The sequence below is a fragment of the Cucurbita moschata genome, unplaced genomic scaffold, assembly GCF_002738365.1.
Source record: "Cucurbita moschata cultivar Rifu unplaced genomic scaffold, Cmos_1.0 Cmo_Scf00008, whole genome shotgun sequence".
Classification (NCBI taxonomy): domain Eukaryota; kingdom Viridiplantae; phylum Streptophyta; class Magnoliopsida; order Cucurbitales; family Cucurbitaceae; genus Cucurbita; species Cucurbita moschata.
Genome location: NW_019268524.1, coordinates 4,379,183 through 4,404,027, shown reverse-complemented (window position 1 = coordinate 4,404,027; position 24,845 = coordinate 4,379,183). Strand labels below are relative to the sequence as shown.

Here is a 24,845-nt window from a genome sequence, read left to right as displayed (position 1 = left end):
TAATTCAAGTGATTAAGCTTTACGAGAACAACTCAAACAAGTTAGAATCTTACCGACCAATAAAATGAGATAGACAAAATAGAGAACGATGGAACCTATGCTAGTTTGTCCCAGACTCGGAACTACGTTCAATTATAATAGAAGAGTACAAGAAACACTTATAATCCAACAAAAGCTATCGACTTCCAAATATCACAATCGAATAGCATGAGATAAACAACAAATAAAAGTCTCTCGAACCCACAAGAAAAACATTATTTCTCTCTCACAAAAGTTCGTTGTCATAGCTACAAACGCAATAGATTGACTTAACATATACAGTGCCAAGTGATATGACCACTTCAAGCACACCATCGAACTTATGTCTACACTTTCGAGACTCATAAGATAAGAGCACGACTCTGATATCACTTGATAGTGACAACAAGCTTCTACAATAGCCTTATACCAACAAAAATAGCGTCTCTAACGTATATTCCTACAACCTTCATTAAGAATTAGAACGTTATAGCATCGGACCACCACTATATTTTTCTTCAATAGTTAAAGTTCTACGAAACCCAATTGACCAATCTTAAATAGTTTGTGTTAGGTACGTGTAGCACATATCTTCTTTGAACAAACATGACATGTGAATAGGATATGCATTACACTCTTTATACATTCATCAACCTTATCCTTTATTTCTTGCACAAACATACATATATAAATACCATCAAACTTTCCAAATTTTATCCATTTCCCTTTCCAAGCTCGAGAGCTTTCATACAAGGGGTCCAACGTTCTTCTACGACTGTCTATACCGGTATTATATTCTCTCGATCTCTCATATAATAGAAGTCTTTAAATTAGTCGGGTTAATCTAACCAATATGATCAAATCAAATCTAACAAATATTTAACGATTGTAACCGATATTAATGATGAGGTGTGACTTGTAAATGTTTTATATTTAAATTTCATGAAATTTTAGTTACTAATACAATATGTATGATAGATAAACGTGACTTTTTTAAATAATTAAAAAATAATATGACGATCCACTCGAAAATATAAATTTGGATTGAGTTGAGTTGAGTTTGGCGATCCAACTAATTAAATTAAATCAGTATCCAACAAAGTTGGGTGCGACAGTTTTTAGGTGTACCTGAAATTGTATACCAATTACAAGTTGTCTGTCAGAATTCAATTATTGCATGGTCGTGGCTAGTTGGCTACTTCCATGTATTTCCTTCAAGATCAGATATCAACGCGTGAGCTTCTGCCACGTCATAGATATCAACGCCTGAGCTTTTGCCACATAATCACTTGTTTTATTCTTATTATTGGTTAAAATTGCATTTTTGGCCAATTTAGTCCCTTTTTTTTACTTATTTTGTTTTTCCTTCTTTTTTTTTTTTCGTGAATCATGTTAATTAAAAAAATATTAAAATCTAGTCCACTTTAGATCCGTGTTTGAATTTGTAGGAACGTAAATTTTTATTAGTACATGATCCATTTCAAAATAATTTAATTTTATTAAAACGTCTTTTTTTTTTTACTTATTTGTGATATTTAAAATATCATTATCACATTTTTCTAATAGAGTCGTTATCAAAAAAGAAAAAAAAAGGTTTGATAACAATAACTATATATTATATAATATATAATATATAGTTATTATTCCATTATCTTTATTTATCAAAAATGCTATAAAAGTTGGAAGTTGGTACAAGTAACTATTTCATGTTCGGCTGCTTCCAATTGGTTGACTTTGACTAATATAGACTCCACCACCAAAGAAACTTACCCCTAAATTTCTAAATTCAACCTTTTCTTTATTGCCCTAAATTATTAATTTTTCCACATTTTAAATACTTTCACTACCATCAATAAATATGAATATATAAAAGTAAATATAATTAAACACGACATTTATGATTCGGTCATAATAACAAAAATAATAAAATTAATTCATTCCATAGGTTTACGTTGGATGGAATAGTTTAGGTGAATTAATGGAACTCGAATTTGTTATTAAATTTAAATATAATTATTTTTCATTTTTTCAAATAACTTATTTATTTATTTTTTATTAGGTGGTATTTTTATTAATATTCCTATTTTTCTAAAATACGTCTTAATTATATTAATAATTTTTACCATGGTAAATTATGTAATTTTTTATCATAAACTTTTAATTTTATTAAGATATGACCAAAATACCCTTATTCTCACCAACCAGATTATATATGGAAAAAAAATTATTAGTGGATGAAAAAATTGGGATAAGATGAAGGGAAAATGTACAATGACTTAATTACCCTTCTATGAGAATTTGTTTTCAAATAAATTACTCAGTTCTGAATTTATTAATTATTATGGACATAAAAAAGGTGGGTTTCTTTATATTATTATTTTTACATATTTAATTATTTATTTTATATTTTTGTAATTTTATTAATTACTTCCTTTCCTTTAATAATAATAATAATTAAGAAAATATTGAGCTAAACAAAACTTAATTTAATAAATTATATTTATGTTTAAAATTTTATAAATTTAATTGATAAAACTTAGTAAAAATATTAATGCATTTATTTAAAACTGTTTCTAAACAATTGGATTATATATTTGGAAAAAAAAACAATATTTTTTTTTTCTTATTTTATATTAATTTGGATACTTTAAAAATGGTTAAATTTAATTTAATTTAGTTTAAATAAAATTTTATTTTAGAAAAAGACAAAATTGAAATTCGAGTGACGCAGAGCAATCCAACAATGCCCTTGATTTTGTTTCCATGCAGACGAAAGAGACGAAGGAGGCGGAGGAGGAGGAGGAGAGAGATAGAGAGAGATAGAGAGAGACAGAGAGAGAGTGGCGGCAGCTTCAAGTTCAACGTGTGGTCTCCGTGCATGGAATTCGTGAACCCTTTTCACAAATTGTGAAACAAATTCCAAATCTCGTCTATAAAAGGGTAGCCCCAAATTTCTCTTACCACAAGCAATCGACAATAATAATAATGGAGATTGCAGCTGTGAACCCTGAAATGGACACAGCTTCAACCATCACCATTAAAGGCATTCTCAGCCTTCTCGTTCAGAACGTCGATGAAAACAATGGTCGGAGGCTGATTTCTCTCGGCATGGGCGATCCTTCTGCTTATTCTTGTTTTCATACTACCCGTGCTACTCAGCAGGCTGTTGTTGATTCTCTTCAATCTGAGAAATTTAATGGCTATGCTCCCACTTCTGGTCTCCCCCAAACGAGAAGGTTTCGCTTCAATTTCGATTTCTGGGTTTTTATCTCGTTTTTATGTGAATCTTTTGATTTGGGGATTGGAATTGAAAATGCCGATGATTCAATATATGCATGTAGGTTGTTGAGTTTTGTGTTGTTCTTCGTTTTTTGTGAATTTGAATCTTCTGGGCTTGTTCGTATGATTCTTTTCTTTCTTTTCTTGCTTCTAGTTGTTTCTAATTCTTCCGTAATTCAACTGTTCTACATGAATTAGATGCTAGGTTGGATTGTTCTTGCTCTTTTTCCAGAGATTTTCTGTTCAAAAGAACACTTTCTCTTTGGAGAGGACAGATTTTCTTTCGTTCTTTCTTTCTTTTTTAAAACTAATGAAGTGTTCCATTTTATTATCACTCCCTTCGTGAGAATTCTTGAATCTGTTACTTGGCCTATTTGTTTCTGTAATTTTCTTTACTTGTTCATATGCTGCTCTGCAACTTTCCATGGTAAAGCCAGTGAATGAACGATCTGATCTCGTTTGGGATAGTTATGATTTTGATTTTAATGCTTGAAACGAGCTGCATGATTCTTAGCTGAAGAGAAAGTTTGAACATGTGAAGGAACTTTCCAATTCTGTTTCTATGAACATTTAACTGATACAGGGCAGCTAAACAGATATATTCATGGAATCGAGTGATTTGATGAAATGTAGCATCGAATTAAGGTTATATTTCTGTTTTCTAATTTCTTTGTTTAAACTATCATTGAATAGGTCAATTGCTGAATATTTATCACGAGATCTTCCGTATAAGTTGACATCCGATGACGTTTTCGTTACGTCAGGATGTACACAAGCGATTGATGTTGCTTTGATGATGCTTGCTCGTCCTGGTGCAAATATACTGCTTCCGAGGCCTGGTTTCCCTATCTATGAACTTTGTTCTGCATTTCGGAATGTTGAAGTCCGGCACTTTAACTTGCTCCCTCAACAAGGTTGGGAGGTTGATCTTGATGCCATCGAAACGCTTGCAGATAAAAACACCGTTGCATTGGTTATTGTCAACCCAGGGAATCCATGTGGAAATGTATACAGTTATCAGCATCTGAAGAAGGTAAGTTATAATCTAGATTATAGAACTGAACCACTCAAATATAATACTGTACGGTACCTACGAGAGCTGTTTTCGTTTAGTTTCGTTTTGTTTTATCTTACGACCGAAGTGTCTGCATAATGTTTTTGGTTGATTGATTGCCCTTCAGATTGCAGAAACGGCAGAAAAGCTTGGAATTCTGGTGATTGCTGATGAAGTTTATGGGCATCTTGCTTTTGGAAGTAAACCTTTCGTGCCAATGGCAGTTTTTGGATCAACTGTTCCTGTACTCACCCTTGGATCACTATCAAAGAGATGGATCGTACCGGGCTGGCGACTTGGGTGGTTCGTGACTAGTGATCCTTCGGGCACGTTCAAAAACCCCAAGGTTCCACCACTTCCCTCACACACTACTTGATTGCTAAATTGCAGACTAAATTAGCTACTGTTCTTCATATTTTGTGCTTTATCTGACATACCTGTTTGCCTTATCTAATGCTTATTGAACTGTACCATCGTTACATGCAGGCTATCGAGCGAATCAAGAAGTATTTCGATATATTAGGAGGTCCTGCAACATTCATCCAGGTTCAGACGTTATATTTTTGTCGTTTCAAATGCTGGCTACTTTTCTTTTCATTTACGATTCCAGTCGTTTTCGAATGAAACGACTTTCTTCTGTCATACTAACCAGTTCATATCAAGATGTTAGGCATATCAAATTTCATATAAACACAAACCATTGTCACCGTATTAACTCACGACCGACACCCAAAACTCGAACCTAGCTTTGTTCATATATTACTGTTAGCATCATTCCAAGTTGCAAACTTCTTCTCATTCAAATTCTGCATGGTGAATTGATGCATCAGGCTGCAGTACCTCAAATCCTTGAGTCAACTGATGAGGTTTTCTTCAAGAAAACTATCAATATTCTGAAGCAAACCTCCGAAATATGTTGCAGAAAGATCAAGGAAGTCCCTTGTATTACATGCACACACAAGCCCGAAGGATCGATGGCTATGATGGTAACGAAAGAAATCTCTAATTTAAGTTTATAAAAATTTATGAATCCCGTGTCGCTTAGCGCCCTACGATGCAATAATGTAGGTGAGACTGAACATGGAACTTCTTGAAGATATCAGTGATGATATTGATTTTTGCTTCAAGCTTGCCAAAGAGGAATCTCTCATCATTCTTCCAGGTAAGACCTGAAAAACATCAATGCTTTTGATCTTCATTTCATCTGTACAATTCAAACAGAACTGAAACTCGAAGAATCGTGGTTTGGTTTCAGGAACGGCGGTAGGGCTGAAGAACTGGCTGCGAATCACCTTTGCAGTCGATCCGTCCTTTCTTGAAGAAGGGTTAGGGAGGCTTAAATCTTTTTGTGAAAGGCATACACTTGAGCTGTAAAGAAGTTGGGCTATGCTGGTTGCTGGTGATGCAAATGAAATAACAGGTTGAGTCTCATAGGTTAACTGATAAATGGAAATCATAGCAACTCTTTCCATGTACCGATGCAACTCAGCTATAAATACAAGCCCATTAAGATTAAAAAATGGCTTCCGTTCTTGCTTTCTGATATGATTGTATAACTTTTTCTGCATATGGTATCTTTTATATCGACTACTAAATGCACAAAGTTATTTAATTGAAATATGGGAAGCAACAATGAGATTGATTACCTATCTTTATGAGCATCATAGCCATCGTTTGATAGTAGACTCTTATCTGGTGATATCTGTTCTTGTTTTTGCACCTTCTGTCATGGCTAAAACATTGCGCCTCCTTACACTGCCACAGGGTCATCGTGTTCCTATTTATGCCACAATTTTTAGGTAGAGTTGGAGAGGTTAGAAGGATAATGTTTGGTCTCCAATGATAACAATTTATGTTTGCCTAGTGTGTGTATTCATTCGAATTCGACCCAATATTGAAAGACTGCATTCAAAATGGTTAGCTCTTTTGGTTCTTTATTGATCTCTATGCCCTTTATATTGGACAGTTTCAACTATTTCTTTTTAACTCTTATGGTGCTTGCATTCTATTCAATAATATAATTTTATTGTAATAAAATGCGGTAAGTATATGTTTAAAAAATACCTATAAAATTTTAAAAGTCGCATCTTTTGAAACGACCTACTAATTGTGAGATTTTTTTTTTATTTTAAGAAAAAATTTAAGCATATTAATGAAAATTTTGGAATTGAAAGATAAAATACATCAAACTCTTAATATAAATAAATGTTTTAATTTCTACATTTTGTTCAATTTTGGTTAAATTCACACACTAGTTTATGTGTTTATGTTCATATCTACCCAACACTACAAAAGGAGAAAGAATTTTATTTTTTAGGTTTAAATACACGTGAGAATAAACATCTGAATCTTGAGAATCTTAAATTGTTCGAGTTATACTCACGTTCGAATTAGAGTTTTATTATAAGCATTCAAATTTGCAAAATCTACTCCGTTTTTGCTTTTAGAATAAACTTAGGTGCTAAATAAGTTTTATTCCCGCAAAACACTTCAAAATCTGATTCACAGTTTACAAGTAAATACATGCGTTTAGTCTCTAACATTTGAGTGCTTTTAAATTTCGTCCTTTCGTTTTAAAGCTATGCACCTTCGGAGCCAGCGTCCTCGCTGACACACCCGAATAAGGTGAATTGTGAGATCTCTTATTGATTGGAGAAAGGAATTAAGTATTTTTTATGAGGGTGTGGAAATCTCTCCTTGATAAACGTGTTCTAAAACCATGAAGCTGACAGACTATACATAATGAGCCAAAGGTAAGAATAGAACGGTTACAAATTATATATGAGCTAGATTTTGAGCAATGTATCAATGAGAACGCTGACTCCCAAAAGGGGTGGGGAACAAAACATTCAAGTGTGGAAATCTTCGAGTTGAGGTTGACAATGATACAATGAGTTAAAGCTGACCATATCTACTAGCAATGAGCTAGCATATATTCAACTCATCGTAAATTTAAATATTTAAAAATACAATAAATATTAAATGTTGTTCAATATCCCCAAAACAATCCGGCAGCTCTGAACGGCCGCCACCGTCCCAGCCAAAACCTCCGACGGCACCGGGACCGAAGGGTTTTTATCGAACCCAGCCAAGCAGCTATTGACATTCCTAATCGAAATCTCCACGCCGTTTCTGGCACGGGCATAATCTCCTCCTTGGACCGCACTTCTGATTCCTGGAAAATTGCCGGCGGCATACCCTGTGGAAAACCAGCAATCGTTCAACAGCGTCTTCACAGGGGAATTCGGCGTTCTACGGGAAATGTCGCCGATCCTCTGGGCCATTGCTCTGGTATTCCTCTCCGCACATCCGACGGCGATGACTGCGAGTCCACGCCCATTGGCAGTCCGGCTGGCGGAATCGGAATTGAGGCAAGCAGAACAAATCACCGGCTGCTCGGTTCTGCCGCAGAGGTTTCGGATGAGGGCGGCGTCTGGTTTCGCCGGAGAGAAGAGGGCGAAGAGGGCGAGGAGAAATAATGGAAGCATGGAATTGAAGGGATTCATCTTCTTCTTCTTCTTGGATTCCAAATCAGTGTGTTGAAGATTGATTCATCTTCCACTGGTATTTTAAATCTGTTTTTTACTATTTTTATTATTTATTAATGGATCATTTCCAGTTCATTTCTGTTTTATATCCTTTCTTTTTTTTATTTAATTACTTTGTTTTCTTTTTCTATTTTTTCATTTAACAATTTTTTATAACCAAAAAACCACATTTTAATTATTTTCCACAGTGATATAATATTAAGTTCTCGTGGTTTTACTCTCGACTTTTCAAAAAGCCTCGTACCAATGGAAAAAGTATTTTTGAATTATAAATCCATGATCATTTCCTAAATGAATCGATGTGGGACTTTCATCCTCCAACAAAATTAATCTAGTGAATCTATAAAAAATGGTTACATTTAACTCGATTTTAGCTATATACTTCTAATTTCTTTTTAAATTTGAATGCTTTTATCAAATTTGAAAATATTTTTCACATTATATATTTTTTTGTCTAATAATTTCAAGAAAATAATATAGAAATAGAAATTAGAATGATAAGAGAGTGTATTATGGTTTTAAAATCTTTTTAATTTTAACACAAAAATAGGTTTGAATTTGAAGCGTAGTGTCACAATCACGCTTGTCAATATTTTTATTTGGCTCTGATCAACCTGGAGGTTCTATTCAATGAATTGGAAACTGAACCAGAAAAATTAACTCAACCAAATTCAAAAGATTAATCTAACCCAACCTAACTCTTATAATTCGGGTTGGTTGGTCCTAGTTGTCCCGTTGAATGTGTACCCTAAAGTGCACCCCAGTAGTTTTTTTTTTCCTTTAAGCGGGTATTAGCTTTTGGCGCTTAAACCAAACCATCGCCGGAGGGGTTTCACTTTCGGTTATCTCTTCTTCAACGGAATGGCGTCCACTTCCAATTCCAATTCAACTGGCGTTTCCGAAAGAATCAAATCCGCTGCCACTATTATGAACTCTGAGAATCAATCCCTCCTTGCCGTAACTTTCTTAATACTATTCTCTTTCTTCTTTGTCTGCTTTCAATTTGTTCTTCTTTTTGTTCTACTGTTTGTGCTTTTCCGATCGACAGATTAAATTTTCTAATTGCCATGGAAAATGAAGTTTCCGTTGCTAAATACATCTTGTTTTTAGCTTTAAGATCTCGATTTCCTATATAGAGAGTCAGTTCTAACGCTGTATTTCCTTCACTTTGCTCTGTGAACTGTGTTTTCTGGATTTCTGAAAACTGAAAAACTATTGGAAGATGATCTTGTGTATTCTTTTAATGGAAAATCTCCCCGCCCAACCCGTTTTCTTCAGTTCGTGGTCCGAGAAGACGAGATAAGAATGGTGAATTAAATTTGAGGAGTGATTGAGATTATTAGGTTGAAAAGTATGATTCGTTAGGAATTCGATGAATGATGATGGATTATCTGTTTATTTCTGTGATTGGATTTTACTGTCTTAATTTCAGGAATTACGGAAGTCGCTGATCATGATGAAGGAAATCGGGGTGGAATTGGAGAGGGACAATCAGTCGAGGATGGTACTATGAACTATTGACCTTAATTTCGAATATTCAGAAATTTTTGTAATTTGTTACTTTGGAAGAGAATGTTGTTAGGATAAGATATTGTTTGTAATAAAATATACTAAGAAGCAAGTACCTAACATGTTCATTGCTCATTGTTGATCATTGTTGCTTGGAACCCTTAACTAATGATTTACTTGGTATTTGAACATTATTTTAGGTCAAGGAGCTTGAAAATTCTGTTGTTGAGCTGTTGGGTACTTATGAAAAATGTAGCAACTTTTCATCTGCAATTCAGTCAGTTGGAAATATATATGAACCACAAGAAGAGGTGCTTGAATGCATTTTCCACTACTCTTTTTTTTGGTTAATTTTCATTGTGATGGTTCCTTCCTTCGTACATAATATTCTATGTTGATCATGTAGTTAACAGATTTTGAGAAACTACTTGACGATGAAGTTGCAAAAGTCAGCGAAAATTCGTCTTCAAATTTGCAGAACCATTCAATAATTCGACAGTTTAGAGAAGCTATTTGGGTATGCATCTTCATCTTCTTTAATATGCACTAGGAAATTTTGGAATGCGTTAGTTCACTTCTATGACTTTCTACTAGTCGGGCTTTAGAACTGATTATGCATGGCAGCAACAAGAAAGTCCTCAAATCAGTGCAAATAATTATACTAATACTGTGAAAATTCCCAACAGATGAGAAGTAAGCAAGAGAAAATTCATAAATGATTGGAAACCATTTTTTTGTTCTTCCAATTGCATTATTCTTTCCAGTGCTTTAACTTATCTCCCGATATTCCGGCAGAATGTTCATCACGCAGGACAACCAATGCCTGGTGAGGAGCAGGAGGACGTTGTGATGACCAGTACTCAGTGTAATCTATTGAATGTCACTTGCCCGTTGAGTGGAAAGCCTGTCACTGAATTGGCAGAACCTGTTCGAAGGTATGTTATTTCATGAAGGATAAAGAATTGGAACCATTTCTGTTAGCATTGAAAAAGAAGTCTGCTTTGTTAGGATTATTGGGAGGGAGTCCCACGTTGGCTAATTTAAAGAGAATGATCATGAATTTATAAGTAAAGAATACATTTCCATTGGTATGAGGCCATTTGGGAAAGTCCAAAGCAAAGCCACGAGAGCTTATGCTCAAAGTGGACAACATCATACCATTGTGGAGAGTCGTTATTCCTAACATGCTTGTCTAATCACTGTGTACTAACAGCATGGATGCTGAAAGGGAATGGCTACATGCTTTATTTTCTCTAGTTTCATTTTTCAAGTGGATGCCTAAAAAATGGAATGAGCTAGTCTAGCACTTGGATCTTCTTCTTTTTCAGAGCCGAGTTTCGAAATTGTTTTTTGTTCCTTAAAACAAATAATCATTTTAGGTTGTGGAAAAGATTCACTCACATGGAATGTATAGTCCTTGTTTTTCCTTGATTTTTTTACTTCGAGTTCAACCACACCTTGAAGAGGACGATTCAAATTTTTTATTTTTCGATCGATAATATAATGCTTATGTTTAAGCTAACTTCCATAGCCTGTTGTTATAGATCAATACGGCCAGGCCATTGTGCATTTAAACACTTCTACTAAGTCTCTTTTTTGTCTCTACTTTCTGCAATTTTCAGTACGGAATGCAAGCACGTCTACGAAAAGGTTGCCATAATGCAGTACCTAAAATCCAAGAGATCACGAGCTCAATGCCCTGTTGCTGGTATTTGAATCTACTACATTACATGTACGACATAGAATGTTTTTAGATTGCTCGTCTCACTTGACCTCTTTGTTCTTACAGCCTGTCCCAAGATGTTGCAGCCTGAAAAGGTCATTTCTGATCCATTCTTACCGATTGAAATTGATGAACTACGCAAAACGTCTAAGCATTCAGTGAGGATACAGGATTTCACAGAGGTTGATGCAGATTAACATCACTGAAGTAACTTCTTTTACATATTTTGTCATTGTCTTAGTAGATTTCTTGGATCAAATGTTCTGCTTGGTAACTTTAGCTCGTTAGGGATGTTCATGGTTATCTATATCTATCAATATGAATTGTCTCTATTTATGTTCGAATGGAGAATTGTGGCTTCATTCTCAAATAGCCATTGCCCTTTAAATTTTATAGAAGGTTCATGAAAGGTCTATCTTTTTGATCGAAGGGGCAAATTCCTGTGACATTTTTTACAATTTAGCCAAATATCTAACAAGGATGGTTTGGTTTTGGGAAGAGAGGTTTACAAAAACAAAATCAAACACAATATGTAACTGAAGAAACTAAAATTCTGCTCCCATTTAACAACTGAACATTTAACCTACATACAACCTCAGTTTAATAGATATCTCTACCTAGAAATCTGATACAATTCAAGACTATGGGGCATTACAAAACTTGAAACAATATAAGAGAGTGAGCTCGGACTAGAAAGTACAAGGAATTGACATTAAGAAGTGTCAATTTCAAAAGACTCCATCCAAATATGATGAATCCAACCCTCCCAGAAGCTCAAAATGACCTTAAACTAAAATGTTTGGTTGAGCATATCCAGCAGGATTGGAAACTCAAGACATGGCATTAGGAACTCATCCATTCACTCTTTTGATGATGTACCTCATATTCCAATAGTTGATGATCATGAAGAGCAGCAACCAACTTTCTTTACTGCAGAAACATCATCCTTGTTTCCAACGTTAATGGTTTGTCCTTTAGGCAATGTTGTGGCATCCTCCCCAATCTCGAGTGCTTTTCTGCAAACTACACGATAGATTTGGGTTAGCACTTCGGTAAAAGCACTCTCGACATTCAGAGACTCGAGGGCAGATGTCTCCATGAAGAAAGTGTTCTCCTTCTCCGCAAAGGCCGAGGCATCTTCAGTCGAAACAGCACGCAGATGTCGCAAGTCTGCCTTGTTACCAACTAGCATTATTACAATATTGGAATCTGTGTGATCCCTGAGTTCTTTCAACCATCTCTCAACGTTTTCGAAGGTCACGTGTCGTGTGACATCATAAACAAGCAATGCACCAACGGCCCCTCGATAGTATGCACTTGTGATTGCACGGTATCTGCCAAAAAGAAGCTTATAAGATACATAATTCACAATAGTTTAAGGGTCTTTTGAGGTGAACATATCATGAAATCTCTATCAGTATTACTCTATCAGGCTTTGCTAGCAATGTCAAATCTACACAAAAGATATTGCATACTACATTTTGGCACAAGCCTGATTCATTACGGTCTTATGGATTCAGTAAGTATATACAAAAATCACATCATGAATAGTTGGGTACTCTTTTCTTATCAGATCCAGATTATTACTTAAAGGGATAATTCAGACTACTCTAAGAAAATCGATCAAAATTCATTCACAACCCTAAAACTCGTATCAAATTCCTTGAGACTGAAGGAATCTAAGAGTTTGATCCCCAGAAACTCCAATTCCATCAGATACATAACGCGATCACCATCTCAACAAACAAGTAATCTCTTAGAACCAATATCTGAAAGCTTCTTAATTCTCAGACCTCCCAAGAACAGAAGAACACACCCAAAAGCCCTATAAATCCTACGTCCCTGTAATTCCCAACGATTCAGTGAACCATCAAAATCTCAAATTATAATATTAGATCTCAATAAACAGACACGAATAGAATGATCAGGACCCACATTAAGACAATGCCAGAATCCAAAAGTCATAGAAGTTAAAGAAGTAGTCGACGAACCTTTCTTGACCGGCGGTGTCCCAAATCTGAGCCTTGACGATTTTATCATCGACTCGAATACTCCGAGTGGCGAATTCGACGCCGATTGTGGATTTGGACTCGAGACTGAACTCATTGCGCGTAAACCTGGAGAGGAGATTGGATTTGCCCACACCAGAGTCACCGATGAGAACCACTTTGAAGAGGTAATCGTAATCGTCGTCCGTTCTATAGGCAGCCATAGTTTGCTTCTTCAGGTGGGATCGGATGACTGTGGTTGTGGTTGTGGTTGGAATTGAAGGGGTCTGAAAATGGATCGGGAATTGGAGCTCCAAGGCATAAGAGAAACACAGAGAGACGTTTTGAAATTGTTGAAGACGATCACTCGTAACGTTTCGCCCAAATCGGTAGTGATCTTCCACTTACTGTTTGTGGGCTTACTAACATACTTGGACCTTTTAATCATGGGCTTGAACTTGGGCTTCAATTTGGGCTTGAGCTTGGACTTCCAACAGTCCTTTTTCTTTATTAAATTTCGACATCCATCTAGTTACCCCAAGAATAATTATTAAATTTAAAATGCCCTACAACAATTTAGCTTTTTTTTTTTTTTTTTTTTTTTTTTTTAAATTTATAATTAAAAAAAATGGATATTTTTTAATGTGAAAATTTAAGCTCAAGACAGATGCAATCCTTTTAAGGTTTTTAAAACTCGTCTACTACATTACAGAGAGGTTTTCAGGCAGCCTAAGTCCACCGTTATCATATATTATCTTCTTTTAGCTTTCCCGAGTTTGCTAGGGAGAAGTTTCCATACAACCTAAACCCACTACTAGTAAATCCTTTTTGAGTTTTCTGTCTCGAATTTCCATTCAAAATTTTAAAAACGGATCTGCTAGAGAGTAATTTTCACACCCTTGTAAAGAATATTTATTCTCTCTCCAAATGATGCTGGATCTCACATTAAGAATATTATCAAAGTGAAAATTTAATATTTTTCATTAAAAACTTAACCGTAATAATATATATATATTTTTTTTTGTAGTTTTGTAATTTTTAAAATTTCAAGATTATTATTGAAATAAAATCTATATGGGAAATGGATTTATTCGATAAATATTAAAATTAAAGAATAATAAAGAGTATAATTTAAAAAAATAAAAAAAAATATAAATTGTCCTTTAAAAAGTATGGTTCACTGATTATGTGTACATAATAAACTTTTTTAAAAAAAGATTAAAAAGAAAAAAAAGAAAAACACATAATTGGGTGGTTGGTGTTCCCACGTGGTAATAATTGCGGTGTGGTTCACATCGCTGCTTTCCCGTACGGTACTGTTATATTATTATTGGGATCCCAAAATTAAAAAAATAAATAAATATTTGTTAGTGCCTAAAATTGGGTAAAATCTTTATTATAAAAATATATTGTAAAGCCTCTCCACATGCTCCCCATTTTTGGTACTTAGCTTGGGATTAACAAAATCTAATTTAATTATTCCTCATTCTCTTTTATTAAATTTTCTTTTCTTTTATTTTACCCGACCATTCCAACAAAATTCACAACTCAACCCAACCCTCGATAGATACGGTTGTCAATTTATTTTTATTTTATTTTTATTTTTTTAATTACTTCCATCTCCAAGTTTAACTCACAAGTAGCTCGCTTCTTTTTTGGTGTGAAGCAGTGTCAAACCAAAATACTCAACAAGCATTAGCTCTCCCTGAAAAGGAGGTGATCCAGCCGCACGGCTACCTTGTTACAACTTCACTCCAGTCACTAGCCCTGCCTTCGGCATCCCATAGTGTGACGGGCGGTGTGTACAAGACCCAGAAACGAATTCACCGCCGTATGGCTGACTTACTAGTGATTACGGCTTCATGCAGGCGAGTTGCAGCAACATTGATAACTATAATCTCACAAATCTCAAACATCAAACATTCAACTGTCACAATACATCACTAATATGGTTATAAATGTAAATATTCTTAATTTTCATAATAATTTTAAAAGTAAGGTAAGGTTGTACCACTGCTTTCACGTTGGTTAGGTTGACCCAACCAAAAAATTTTAACGACCCAAATTTTTTTATTTTTAAAAAATTCAAACCAACTCAAACTTGAAAAAAAAATTAAATAATAAATAATCCAACCCAAATTTTATGATTTAGGATTAGATAATTTTGGTTAGTTAAATTATCGAGTCATATGAACACCACTCATGGCTAGTTAAATTACCCAAAATTGAAAATTTTAAAATTTTATTAGACATAAAATTTAATTTTATATTTAAAATTTTAATGATCAAATAAACAAAAATTTAAAAAATACTAAATGATATTAAATGTTAGTTCATGGATAAATATTATTTTTAACACTTTTATTTTAAGCAAGCACATTATTTTTTAATTCATTTGGAATATATTTCTTAAACTTTGTATCTAAGACTTTAAATTTAAATATATATTTAAAGAAGGTATTATTAAAGGTATTTTTGAAATAAAGATATTTTGAAATTTTTTAAGAGTATAATTAATTTTTTTTTAATTTTAAAATATTTCCAAAATAATTTTTTTTTTTTTCTAATAACTTTTTTTCACATCATTATCACATATAAATATTAAAGAATAGTAGGTGTGTTCGTGTTGGATCAAACTGAGTCATTTTCCAAACTAACTTAATTCTTAAATTTTTCGATAACGGGTTTGAATCAACTTATAATAATTTTACGAAGATCAACCAAGAATTCAACCAGAAATTTTCATTTATTCAATTCAACCCAACTCAAACCAACCAAACGAGTTCGAATCAAAATTTTCGGATCAGGAAAAAACCATTAATTTCACGACGATCATATTTAGAAGGTAGAGAGAGAGAGAGAGACAGCCATGTGAGTATGAGTTGGGGACAAAGCAAAGGAGGACACTTCACATGGGGGAGCAGAAGAAAAGGACATCATCATTTTAGTCATAATTTCCGCATTATTTTAAGTTTCGTTTCGAATTCCAATTAAAAAAACGCTCTTATTTCATACGAGTTGTCTTCCAATTTTACAAACCATTAATTATATGAAAGAAAAATACATATTTTTCTGATTCAACGAAAGAAGAAACTATTATACTCGTGTGAGAGTTATACAAATAGTATCAACGTTTTTAAATGAATCATAGTTCAGCCGACATGAACTAACTCCAAAAATAAAAACTAAACCTTCGATTCATAATGGATGCCTTAATCATAATGACGAGCTCCCTGTAGGCAATAGTGTAGTGTGTATTTGATAATTAATGAGAGATACCAAACAATTTCGGGGACCAACTCAATATTAATTCAAATTATTTTAAGAATCGAATGCAATAACCTCGTATTCCTCTTCAATCAAGCTACGTGCATCAAATCTAAGCAGATATATATTATTATCGTCGTAAAAGTATGATAATTTTTGTAATACAGCATTGAGTGAGATTAAAATCTTCGATTTTAAAGAAATGAGTACATGTCAATTACTGTTGAAGTATGTTCACTTTATCTCAAAAATTAGAATTTTAACCTGTAACACCTCAAACCCAGCGCTAACAGATATTATCCGCTTTAGTCAGTTACGTATCGTTATTAGCCTCATAATTTTAAAATATCTACCCGAAGAAGTTTTCATACCCTTATAAAAAATGTTTTGTTTTCTCTCCTTAGGAGGGATGTGAAGGCCAACGGGTCACATCGGCACGTGGTGTCTAATTTATATATTTATTATGGAATTTTGATATTAAATAAAATAAATAAATAAAAATGGCCTAAGTTGCATCAACCCCTCCTCCCCACAGCTGTTGCTAGCTGTCCCTAATCCCACCCCCCATGTGACCCACTTTCCCTCTTCCTATACCTTTGGGGCTCTTGAATTATATGAAAGTGAAATTTCAATTTATAAAAAACATAAAATATTATTTCTATAATTATTTACGAACACACGGTCACAACGTATACGTCGATCTTGCACAATTAGGAGTAAGAAAGCTTGTACATTTTTAAATCAGATAACAATATTGTGACAAACGGGACTGTGAATTATTAAGAGACTGCAACTTGTAATTGACCTGATTGGTGATCATCCAAAGACGATTCTTACGAACCATACTGTTTGGTTAAGTTTGGTTCATTACACCATTATAAACCCGTACCCGTCGTCCGTTTGAGTGTCCAAAATTCCCTTATGGCACAATTGCCCCCAAAAATACCCTCTTTCCCTCAAAATTGGCCTCATTTTCCTCCTCCTCCAATGCATAATTTATCTCCGCCGCCTCCGCCGTCCTCCTCCGCCGCTTCCCACCATAACCCTTCATGGGTTGACGACTTTCTCGACTTCTCCACTGCCCGCCGTGGCCTTCACCGGAGATCCATTAGCGACTCCATTGCTTTTCTCGAAACCCCATTTTCCGATGCATGTCGTAACTCCTCCTCCTCCTCCTCCTCCTCCGCTGTTGCTGTCGCCGTGCTGCATGCTACTCCGACGTTTGACCGGCTTGACGACGACCAGCTTATGTCGATGTTTTCCGATGACATTTCCGTGGCGGTGCCGGCGTCGTCGAACCCTTCATCCTCCTCCGACCAGAATAGTAATAACTATGAAAAGACAACGACAGTGCCATCCGAACCGCCCCCGCCGCCGCATCAGTTGAAGAATGAACCCGGTGAGGTCGAAAGCTCCTCTTGCCAATTACAGCAGCAAGCTGAACCTCCGCCGCCGTCTTCCGCCGCCGGTGATAACACCATTGATCCCAAACGAGTTAAGAGGTAATTAACCACACCAACGCATCTCAAAATCAGTCAATCAATTCAAAAGAAACAAAAAAATATTGAATTTCCAATTTTTTTTAACAAATTCTCAAACTATCTTCTTTTTTTTATTTAATTTTAATTTTGTATGAATCAACCACAAATACCCATAACACATACACTAAAATAGCCACAAAAGATGTCAACTTTATGACATAATCATGAATGACCCCACATCATAATTAACGTAATTAACAACATAATAATAGAATCAAACCATATTAACGTTCGGTGGGTGGGTTTTTGTTCGGTGTCAGAATTTTAGCAAATCGACAATCAGCACAAAGGTCGAGAGTAAGGAAATTACAATACATTTCTGAGCTCGAGAGAAGTGTAACGACATTACAGGTATGGATTAATTAAATTCTTCTCTTTAATTTTCTTTTTCTAAAAATTTATTTTAATTTTTGTTATTGTGATTTTAGACTGAAGTTTCAGCATTGTCTCCAAGAGTGGCATTTTTGGATCATCAAAGATTGATTCTTAATGTCGATAACAGTGCTCTTAAACAGAGAATTGCAGCTTTGGCTCAAGATAAGATTTTTAAAGATGGTAATTTATTTATTATTTTTGGTAATTTAATGAGAGAAAAATGATAATTAATTAATCATAAATTGTGTTTATTTTCTAAGCTCATCAAGAGGCATTAAGGAAGGAAATAGAGAGATTAAGGCAAGTTTATCATCAACAAAGTTTGAAGAAAATGGGAAGCAATCATAATCGGAATGGGGCGGCGCCGCCGTCTTCAGGGAAAGAAGCTCCGCCGCGAATGGCTGAGACGGAGACGGAGCTGGCTGTAAGTTGAATTAACAAAATGGACTTCCTTCACGTGATTTGCTTCCAATTCTCACTTGGATGTTTTGCGGTGGGGTCCACTTGACAGTTTGATAATCAACGGTCATCGTGTTGACACGTGGGTGGGATTGGTTTAGGAGGGTGCTGATGAAAACAAAAACAATTTCTTTTTCTTTTTCTTTTTTTAAAGATTATTGGGTTTTTTTAAAGGGTGGATTTATTAATTGGATTAATTAAATGCTTTTCTTCTCTAGCTTCTCCAAATCACGTGAAGAGGAGATGTTTTTTTTTTTTTTTTTCATTTTTTATTCTAAAATAAATATTAATATATTAAATATAAGCCGTATTTATTTTATTATAATCAAAATATAACCATATATAAGTTGATCATTACTATGTGACATGACGAGTTTAGTTGAGAAGATAGGTGGCAAAAAGAAGATTATTAAATATTATTTTGTAGCTGTGAATCCGCTAGCATATTGCTATTTTTGTGTTTTCCCCTTCAAACTTCCTTTCAAGTTTTTGAAATGTGTCAATTAGGGATAGATTTTCATACCCTTATAAGGTTTTGTTCAATCTATACCCTTACAAGAAAGGTTTTGTTCCCCCTTTCCAACCGACGTAGGATCTCACAATCCAATCTCCTTGGGGGCCTAACGTCCTCATTGGCACACCATCCAATGTCTGACTTTGATACCATTTAGATTGTGAAATCCCACATCAGTTGGAGAGGAAGACAAAACATTCCTTATAAGGATTAAGGATGTAAAAACCTCCTCTTAACGAATACATTTTAAAACCCTGAGGAAAATCTCGAAAGAAAAAACCTAAAAAAACAATATATGCTAGCGTGGGCTTAGGCTGTTACGCTATCCGGTGCTAAGCTCATATTGAGACCCTGGTGTTGGGAAAGGCACAGAGGAAACATTCAATCAGGAGAAACCACATGTTATTTGGATCAAACACTTAATTTTTACTAGAGCTCCCTCATCTGTGTGATGGAGTTCAATCTTCTTCTAATCTCCATTACAAAGATGGGGGAGCTCTAGAACTACCAACACTTCAAGTTACATGGAAGCTAAATACAGTTCTCTAGACTTGAATTCCCATGTTATTTAAGATGGTTCGAGACTCGTCCCTTCTCAGTCGCAAGAATCGAGTTCTGTTGCTTCCCCAGTGTCTCATTGCAGCTACCATTAATAATCTCCAAACAGTGATTCGCTGAAGATTTGAGTTACGAGCATTGAAGGAGTACAAGGCGAGTGCTATTGTTGATACTCCTGCACTCAACAAAAACAGAAAAAAGAAGCTATTGGGACTGAGGCTTGTAATTCTATCTTTCCCTTCCCCTTCCTCACATTTCTCATTAGCAATCATGCTGTCCTCCATCTCTCTAAACTTCCCAGTTTCAGATACTTTAAGCAATGCTTCGTCGATATATGGTAACAACAGAGAGCCTCTCGGAAACGCCTGCAGGACATCAAGAAGCAGGGATGAAAACATATTTAGAATGAAGAGTTTTAAATGCAACAAGATGATCTTACAAATCCAAATCCTCCAACTTTGTAGGTCGGCCCAGCAATCTTGAACTCCAGGCAATATCTTGCAAGGAATAGTTTTGCAAAGGGAACTTCAAGAAAAGTAGCTGCTATCTCTTGATTTCTGAGAGCGTCAGCTAAACCCTCTGGGGTAGAGTAGTTTTTTATGGTTTCTGTAGGAAAGTGTAGAACTTGCTCCAGATATCCTTTGACAAAGGATCCTCTGCCGTATCCCACAAATGCATTCATTCTATGGAGAGTTTCAATATCCGATATAGTCGGTTCGAGCTGTTGAATAGTGAGCATGCTAGTAAGCTTGGCGGTGTATATCTGAGTTATCACGAGTGCTACAAATAACCAAACCATCATGGTCATCCTCGACAAGTTACTGTGCAGCCTGTTACCTTTAACCAAGCAAATAAGCCAATATCAATGGTGAATTTCCCCTCCTTCCAATTGCAAAAATGGCAAAACCATAATTAATGAACTGTTTTAGTTACCATGCAAGGAGAAGAAAGTGGTGAAGGAAGAGCAGAGTATGGTTCCAGCATGATTAAACATCGAACCTTCAGGTTCAGGACCATGATTTCGTTCTATGAACCAAACAACAAAGCCATTATACACGTTTACCACAGCAATTATGATCCACAAGGTCACTGTAAAGGGCTTTGTGAAAAACAATGCTCTATTACTTCTATTTTTTGTGGTAGGAACAATCATCACAAGTCCTGCTTCAGTGTAAGGATGTGTAAATTCTGCATGTTCGTAACGCGTTGATACTATTGCTATGTCACCTACTGCTGCATCGAATTCCTTAATAGACAGGCATAACAAAAAATAAGTTGTTGGATCTTTCCATGAGATATCAGTGTTAGCTTTGTTACTCAACTTAAACAGGTGTATCTTCAGACAAAAGTTCTGATCATATGAGATTTCAGTATATGCTTATGACTGATTCGAAAGGAAACTCTTATATTAGGAATATGTGAAATTTTGTTCTTACCTTCAAATAGATTTTCTTCACTAAATCATCATAAGTTCCATTGTAAGCGAAGAACTTGTGTAGCAGAGGGAAGTGCAGATGGTCTAAGGTTGCTTTAAATAAATCGATTGCAAGTCCATTGACGGATAAATTGTTTCCTGTTTGATCTCCTTCCACATTTACATACTGCTTGAACATGGGACTAGTCGGCACACCAATTCTCAACTCATTGGCATCTGTCGGTACAGCCCATCCCCTTGGAGTATCTGTAGATCCACCTGGCCAAAACACTTGACCAAGATACTTCATTGACAAGTTGGCAGACGAATTTCCCCCCAATTCTCGTGCGAAGCCTAATTCGTCAGACCAGAAGCCTAAGTCCCTATAACTTCTCCCCACAACATTGACGATCTGAAAAGTATTGGCTGGGGCTAATTTTCTGTCCTTAAACTGAACCTTTCCACCCAATCCTTGAAAATCAGTGAGCTTGATTGATTCCAACAAGTGATGACCTGTTTCTCGGGTTTCACTCATTGCCATAGCTGCTGTTCTTGTGGCATCATAAGCCTGTACCGCAAAAATACTAGGCTCGTGGTTGTACTCGTCAGAATGCTCTAATCTAAACCTTCTACAGAACTGAATATAAAAATTATGAAATAGAGGGTTGATTTCCGGGAAATAACTCTTGACTCCAATAACTCCTTGTAGTGAAGAACTGGTAGAAGCATTCAAAGAATGTGCAAGGCTTGTGAAAGAATCAGTAGTGATCCAAACATAACCATTTCCCATCATTTCCATGTCTTTTGCAGTATGAAATAGATGCAATGCCAACTTGAAAGACATATGAACTACAAAAACTCTACTTGGCCCTCGTCTTAGCCTCTCAAGTTCAGTGGATAATAAATTAGAATCAAAATGGGGGAGACCAACAAATTCACTTATTTCAGCTCCTACATCTTTGAGAGCATGCTCAAGGTAAGGAAATATGTCCACGGTCGAGAAATCTCCTTCTTCATATATAACATTAACCAGATGCCAATCCCACGAACCAATAATAGCAGCTATGGCTTTCATTTGATTCAACTGGGATGGAGAAGCTTGGATCAAAAAATCCAACCTCTCAGTTGCCCACTTTGGCATGTCATTAGCCAACGCCAGTATCGGTATCTGATTCTTATTTCCAACCTTGGCAACTACAAAAACTGCTTCCCAGGTTTGTGGCCCTATAAGAACCTGTACTCGTTGCCTACTGATCAGATCTTCAGCTGCAAATTCAATAGTTTATTTATATTGTGTTTATGACAAACACTGTTAGATGCATAAAAAGAAGCTGGTTTAATCTAGAACTTAATGAACAAAACAGGTGTTTTTGTACTTCAAAACAGCTCAAACTCTTACCTGCAAGAGCTGCCTGATAGGGATCACTTTTGGAGTCTCTGATGACAAGACTGAAATTTTGATCGTTGGAGTTAAAACTCTCTACAGCCATCCGCATGGCTAAACTCTGTTCTTTACCAATCCTAGAACTACAGTCTACAATGGCCCCTATTCTGCCCTTTCCACCACCAATCATTTTTGAGCCCACATTTCTTTGAGTTCCATGCTTTCCAGCAACTATTAGAGAAAACAACAAGAAAGAAAACAGAAAGGAAAACTTTCCCATTTTCCAGAAGAGGTAAAAAACAAAGGCTTAGCCCTCCATTATATTTGCCCCATGGAACTCATTTTCTTTACAATTTACTTGTTGACTACGGTATGCCATTTCTTTTCTTGCTCTACTTTTGAGTCAAATAGTCCCAAATCACTACGAAATTTACAGATTTCATGTGCGTGGAAATTAACACGAACCATTTGCTTTCTTAGAGTTATGACTCTGTGTATAATAACCAAAATCCCAACAACCATGGCCACACATTAATTATCTAACAAAATTTGACATTCTATTTATTGATCGAAGTCTCACATCGGCTAAATTAGGTAATGGTCATGGGTTTATAAACAAAAAATACTTTCTCCATTAGTTGAGGCTTTTTGGGGAAGCCCAAAGCAAAGCCATGAGAGCTTATGCTCAAAGTGGACAATATCATATCATTGTGGAGGTGTTCGTTTAACATTTACAAGTGCTCGGACTGAAATTCATAATACGGACAACGAAGAGAAATTTCCAAATTCTTTACGAATGTAAACATATATCAGTAGACATCCATTGCTATGTATACAAATCATCATGTCATTCCAACATCCTCAAACAACTCAATGAACATGAACAAATTGGAAAAACGTGGAAGAAATTAGGTTTAAATCCTAGTCCCAGATGTTCTTTATCATCCATAATCACTTTTTGAAACCCCCAATTTCCGATTAGATTTTGGTGGGAAGGAAATGAATGGAAGATTCAAAGTTGAAATGTGAAAGAGAAAAAAAAATTAATTAGCAGAAGACAATTTCTGGGGAATTTGAGAGGGATGTGTTCGTATATTCATTGTGTAGTATTCAAACCTGCAGAAGCGACCACAAACGAATACCGCTTGTTATGGATCGCTTTCAAGCCCACCGTCTTCTGAATTTCTTGAATGTGCACAGGAATTTTCCTGGATTCTTCCTTGGATTCCAAGAAAATTGGGGCAAAATCTCTCCGGAATTTCCCTCCATCCTTGCGAAGCTTAATACTTAATTCGCCAACCCTCCCCATGGACTAAATACCATCTTCCAAAGCGAAAATTTTAAGTTATTTCATATCCATAAGTTTTTTTTTTTTTTTTTACTAAATTAATAATAAAAATATACTCTTCGACCTTTTAATTTTATCGTAAAAATATCTATCAATAATTCTCTTAATTTTTTTTAAAAATTCAAAAATATCATTAAAATGGAAATGTTAATACTTTATTTTTATAAAAAAATAAAAATAATCTTTAAAATAAAAATAAAAATTTTAAAAATAATTTATCGTCTATATATCGATTGTAAATACTTTATTTATAAAAGTTAAATTGGTTAATGCTCCTCTCAAAATTAATATTTTTTATACCTGAAATTAATATTAATAGTAAGAATATATTTATAATATATATATATATATATATATATATATAATATTGAAGTTTCTTTAAAATTAACCCTTTTTAAAATTTTTTTTTTAAAAATTTAAAATATTTTTGAGATAATAGATAATTGATAAAAAAAGAAAAATTGAGTTATAAATTGGTTAATGCTCCTCTCAAAATTAATATTTTTTATACCTGAAATTAATATTAATAATAAGAATATATTTATAATATATATATATATATAATATTGAAGTTTCTTTAAAATTAACCCTTTTTAAAAATTTTTTTTAAAAAATTTAAAATATTTTTGAGATAATGATAATTGATAAAAAAAGAAAAATTGAGTTATAAATTGGTTAATGCTCCTCCCAAAATTAATATTTTTTATACCTGAAATTAATATTAATAGTAAGAATATATTTATAATATATATATATATATATATATATATAATTTTAAATTTAAAATATTTTTGAGATAATAGATAATTGATAAAAAAAGAAAAATTGAGTTATAAATTGGTTAATGCTCCTCTCAAAATTAATAT

General features: G+C 34.6%; 6 protein-coding genes across 8 annotated transcripts; 3 read left to right on the top strand and 3 right to left on the bottom strand.

Moving 5' to 3' along the window:
• Positions 1–2,801: 2,801 nt before the first annotated feature.
• LOC111446697 (probable aminotransferase TAT2) lies at positions 2,802–6,000 on the top strand. Its single transcript, XM_023085625.1, has 7 exons — positions 2,802–3,254; positions 3,991–4,330; positions 4,479–4,697; positions 4,838–4,897; positions 5,182–5,337; positions 5,420–5,513; positions 5,607–6,000. Exons 1-7 carry the CDS (start codon positions 3,004–3,006, stop codon positions 5,723–5,725), a joined length of 1,239 nt encoding a protein of 412 aa, XP_022941393.1. The 5' UTR covers positions 2,802–3,003; the 3' UTR covers positions 5,726–6,000.
• Positions 6,001–7,329: 1,329 nt separating this feature from the next.
• LOC111446254 lies at positions 7,330–7,857 on the bottom strand. The gene has a single exon (XM_023084983.1). The coding sequence runs from the start codon at positions 7,855–7,857 to the stop codon at positions 7,330–7,332; it is 528 nt and encodes a 175-aa protein (XP_022940751.1).
• An 828-nt stretch (positions 7,858–8,685) lies between these two features.
• Positions 8,686–11,495, top strand: LOC111446631 (E3 SUMO-protein ligase MMS21). The gene is made up of 7 exons (XM_023085520.1): positions 8,686–8,856; positions 9,332–9,403; positions 9,609–9,719; positions 9,815–9,925; positions 10,204–10,343; positions 11,031–11,116; positions 11,198–11,495. Exons 1-7 carry the CDS (start codon positions 8,761–8,763, stop codon positions 11,326–11,328), a joined length of 747 nt encoding a protein of 248 aa, XP_022941288.1. The 5' UTR covers positions 8,686–8,760; the 3' UTR covers positions 11,329–11,495.
• A 157-nt stretch (positions 11,496–11,652) lies between these two features.
• Positions 11,653–13,504, bottom strand: LOC111446632 (ras-related protein RABA1f). The gene is made up of 2 exons (XM_023085521.1): positions 13,123–13,504; positions 11,653–12,465 (listed from the first exon to the last, which is right to left on the bottom strand). Exons 1-2 carry the CDS (start codon positions 13,341–13,343, stop codon positions 12,033–12,035), a joined length of 654 nt encoding a protein of 217 aa, XP_022941289.1. The 5' UTR covers positions 13,344–13,504; the 3' UTR covers positions 11,653–12,032.
• A 3,784-nt stretch (positions 13,505–17,288) lies between these two features.
• LOC111446491 (basic leucine zipper 34-like) lies at positions 17,289–18,995 on the top strand. Its single transcript, XM_023085325.1, has 4 exons — positions 17,289–17,888; positions 18,188–18,278; positions 18,356–18,482; positions 18,563–18,995. Exons 1-4 carry the CDS (start codon positions 17,308–17,310, stop codon positions 18,733–18,735), a joined length of 972 nt encoding a protein of 323 aa, XP_022941093.1. The 5' UTR covers positions 17,289–17,307; the 3' UTR covers positions 18,736–18,995.
• Positions 18,996–19,556: 561 nt separating this feature from the next.
• LOC111446624 (glutamate receptor 2.8-like) lies at positions 19,557–23,958 on the bottom strand. 3 transcript variants are annotated; one of them, XM_023085511.1, is made up of 6 exons: positions 22,647–23,189; positions 21,270–22,513; positions 20,959–21,079; positions 20,767–20,859; positions 20,273–20,670; positions 19,557–20,198 (listed from the first exon to the last, which is right to left on the bottom strand). In XM_023085511.1, exons 1-6 carry the CDS (start codon positions 22,909–22,911, stop codon positions 19,821–19,823), a joined length of 2,499 nt encoding a protein of 832 aa, XP_022941279.1. In that variant the 5' UTR covers positions 22,912–23,189; the 3' UTR covers positions 19,557–19,820. The 3 variants fall into 3 exon arrangements, with proteins under 3 accessions (XP_022941279.1, XP_022941278.1, XP_022941277.1); XM_023085510.1 differs by lacking the exon at positions 22,647–23,189 and adding an exon at positions 23,748–23,958 and having other exon boundaries at positions 20,767–21,079; XM_023085509.1 differs by having other exon boundaries at positions 20,767–21,079.
• Positions 23,959–24,845: the final 887 nt, after the last annotated feature.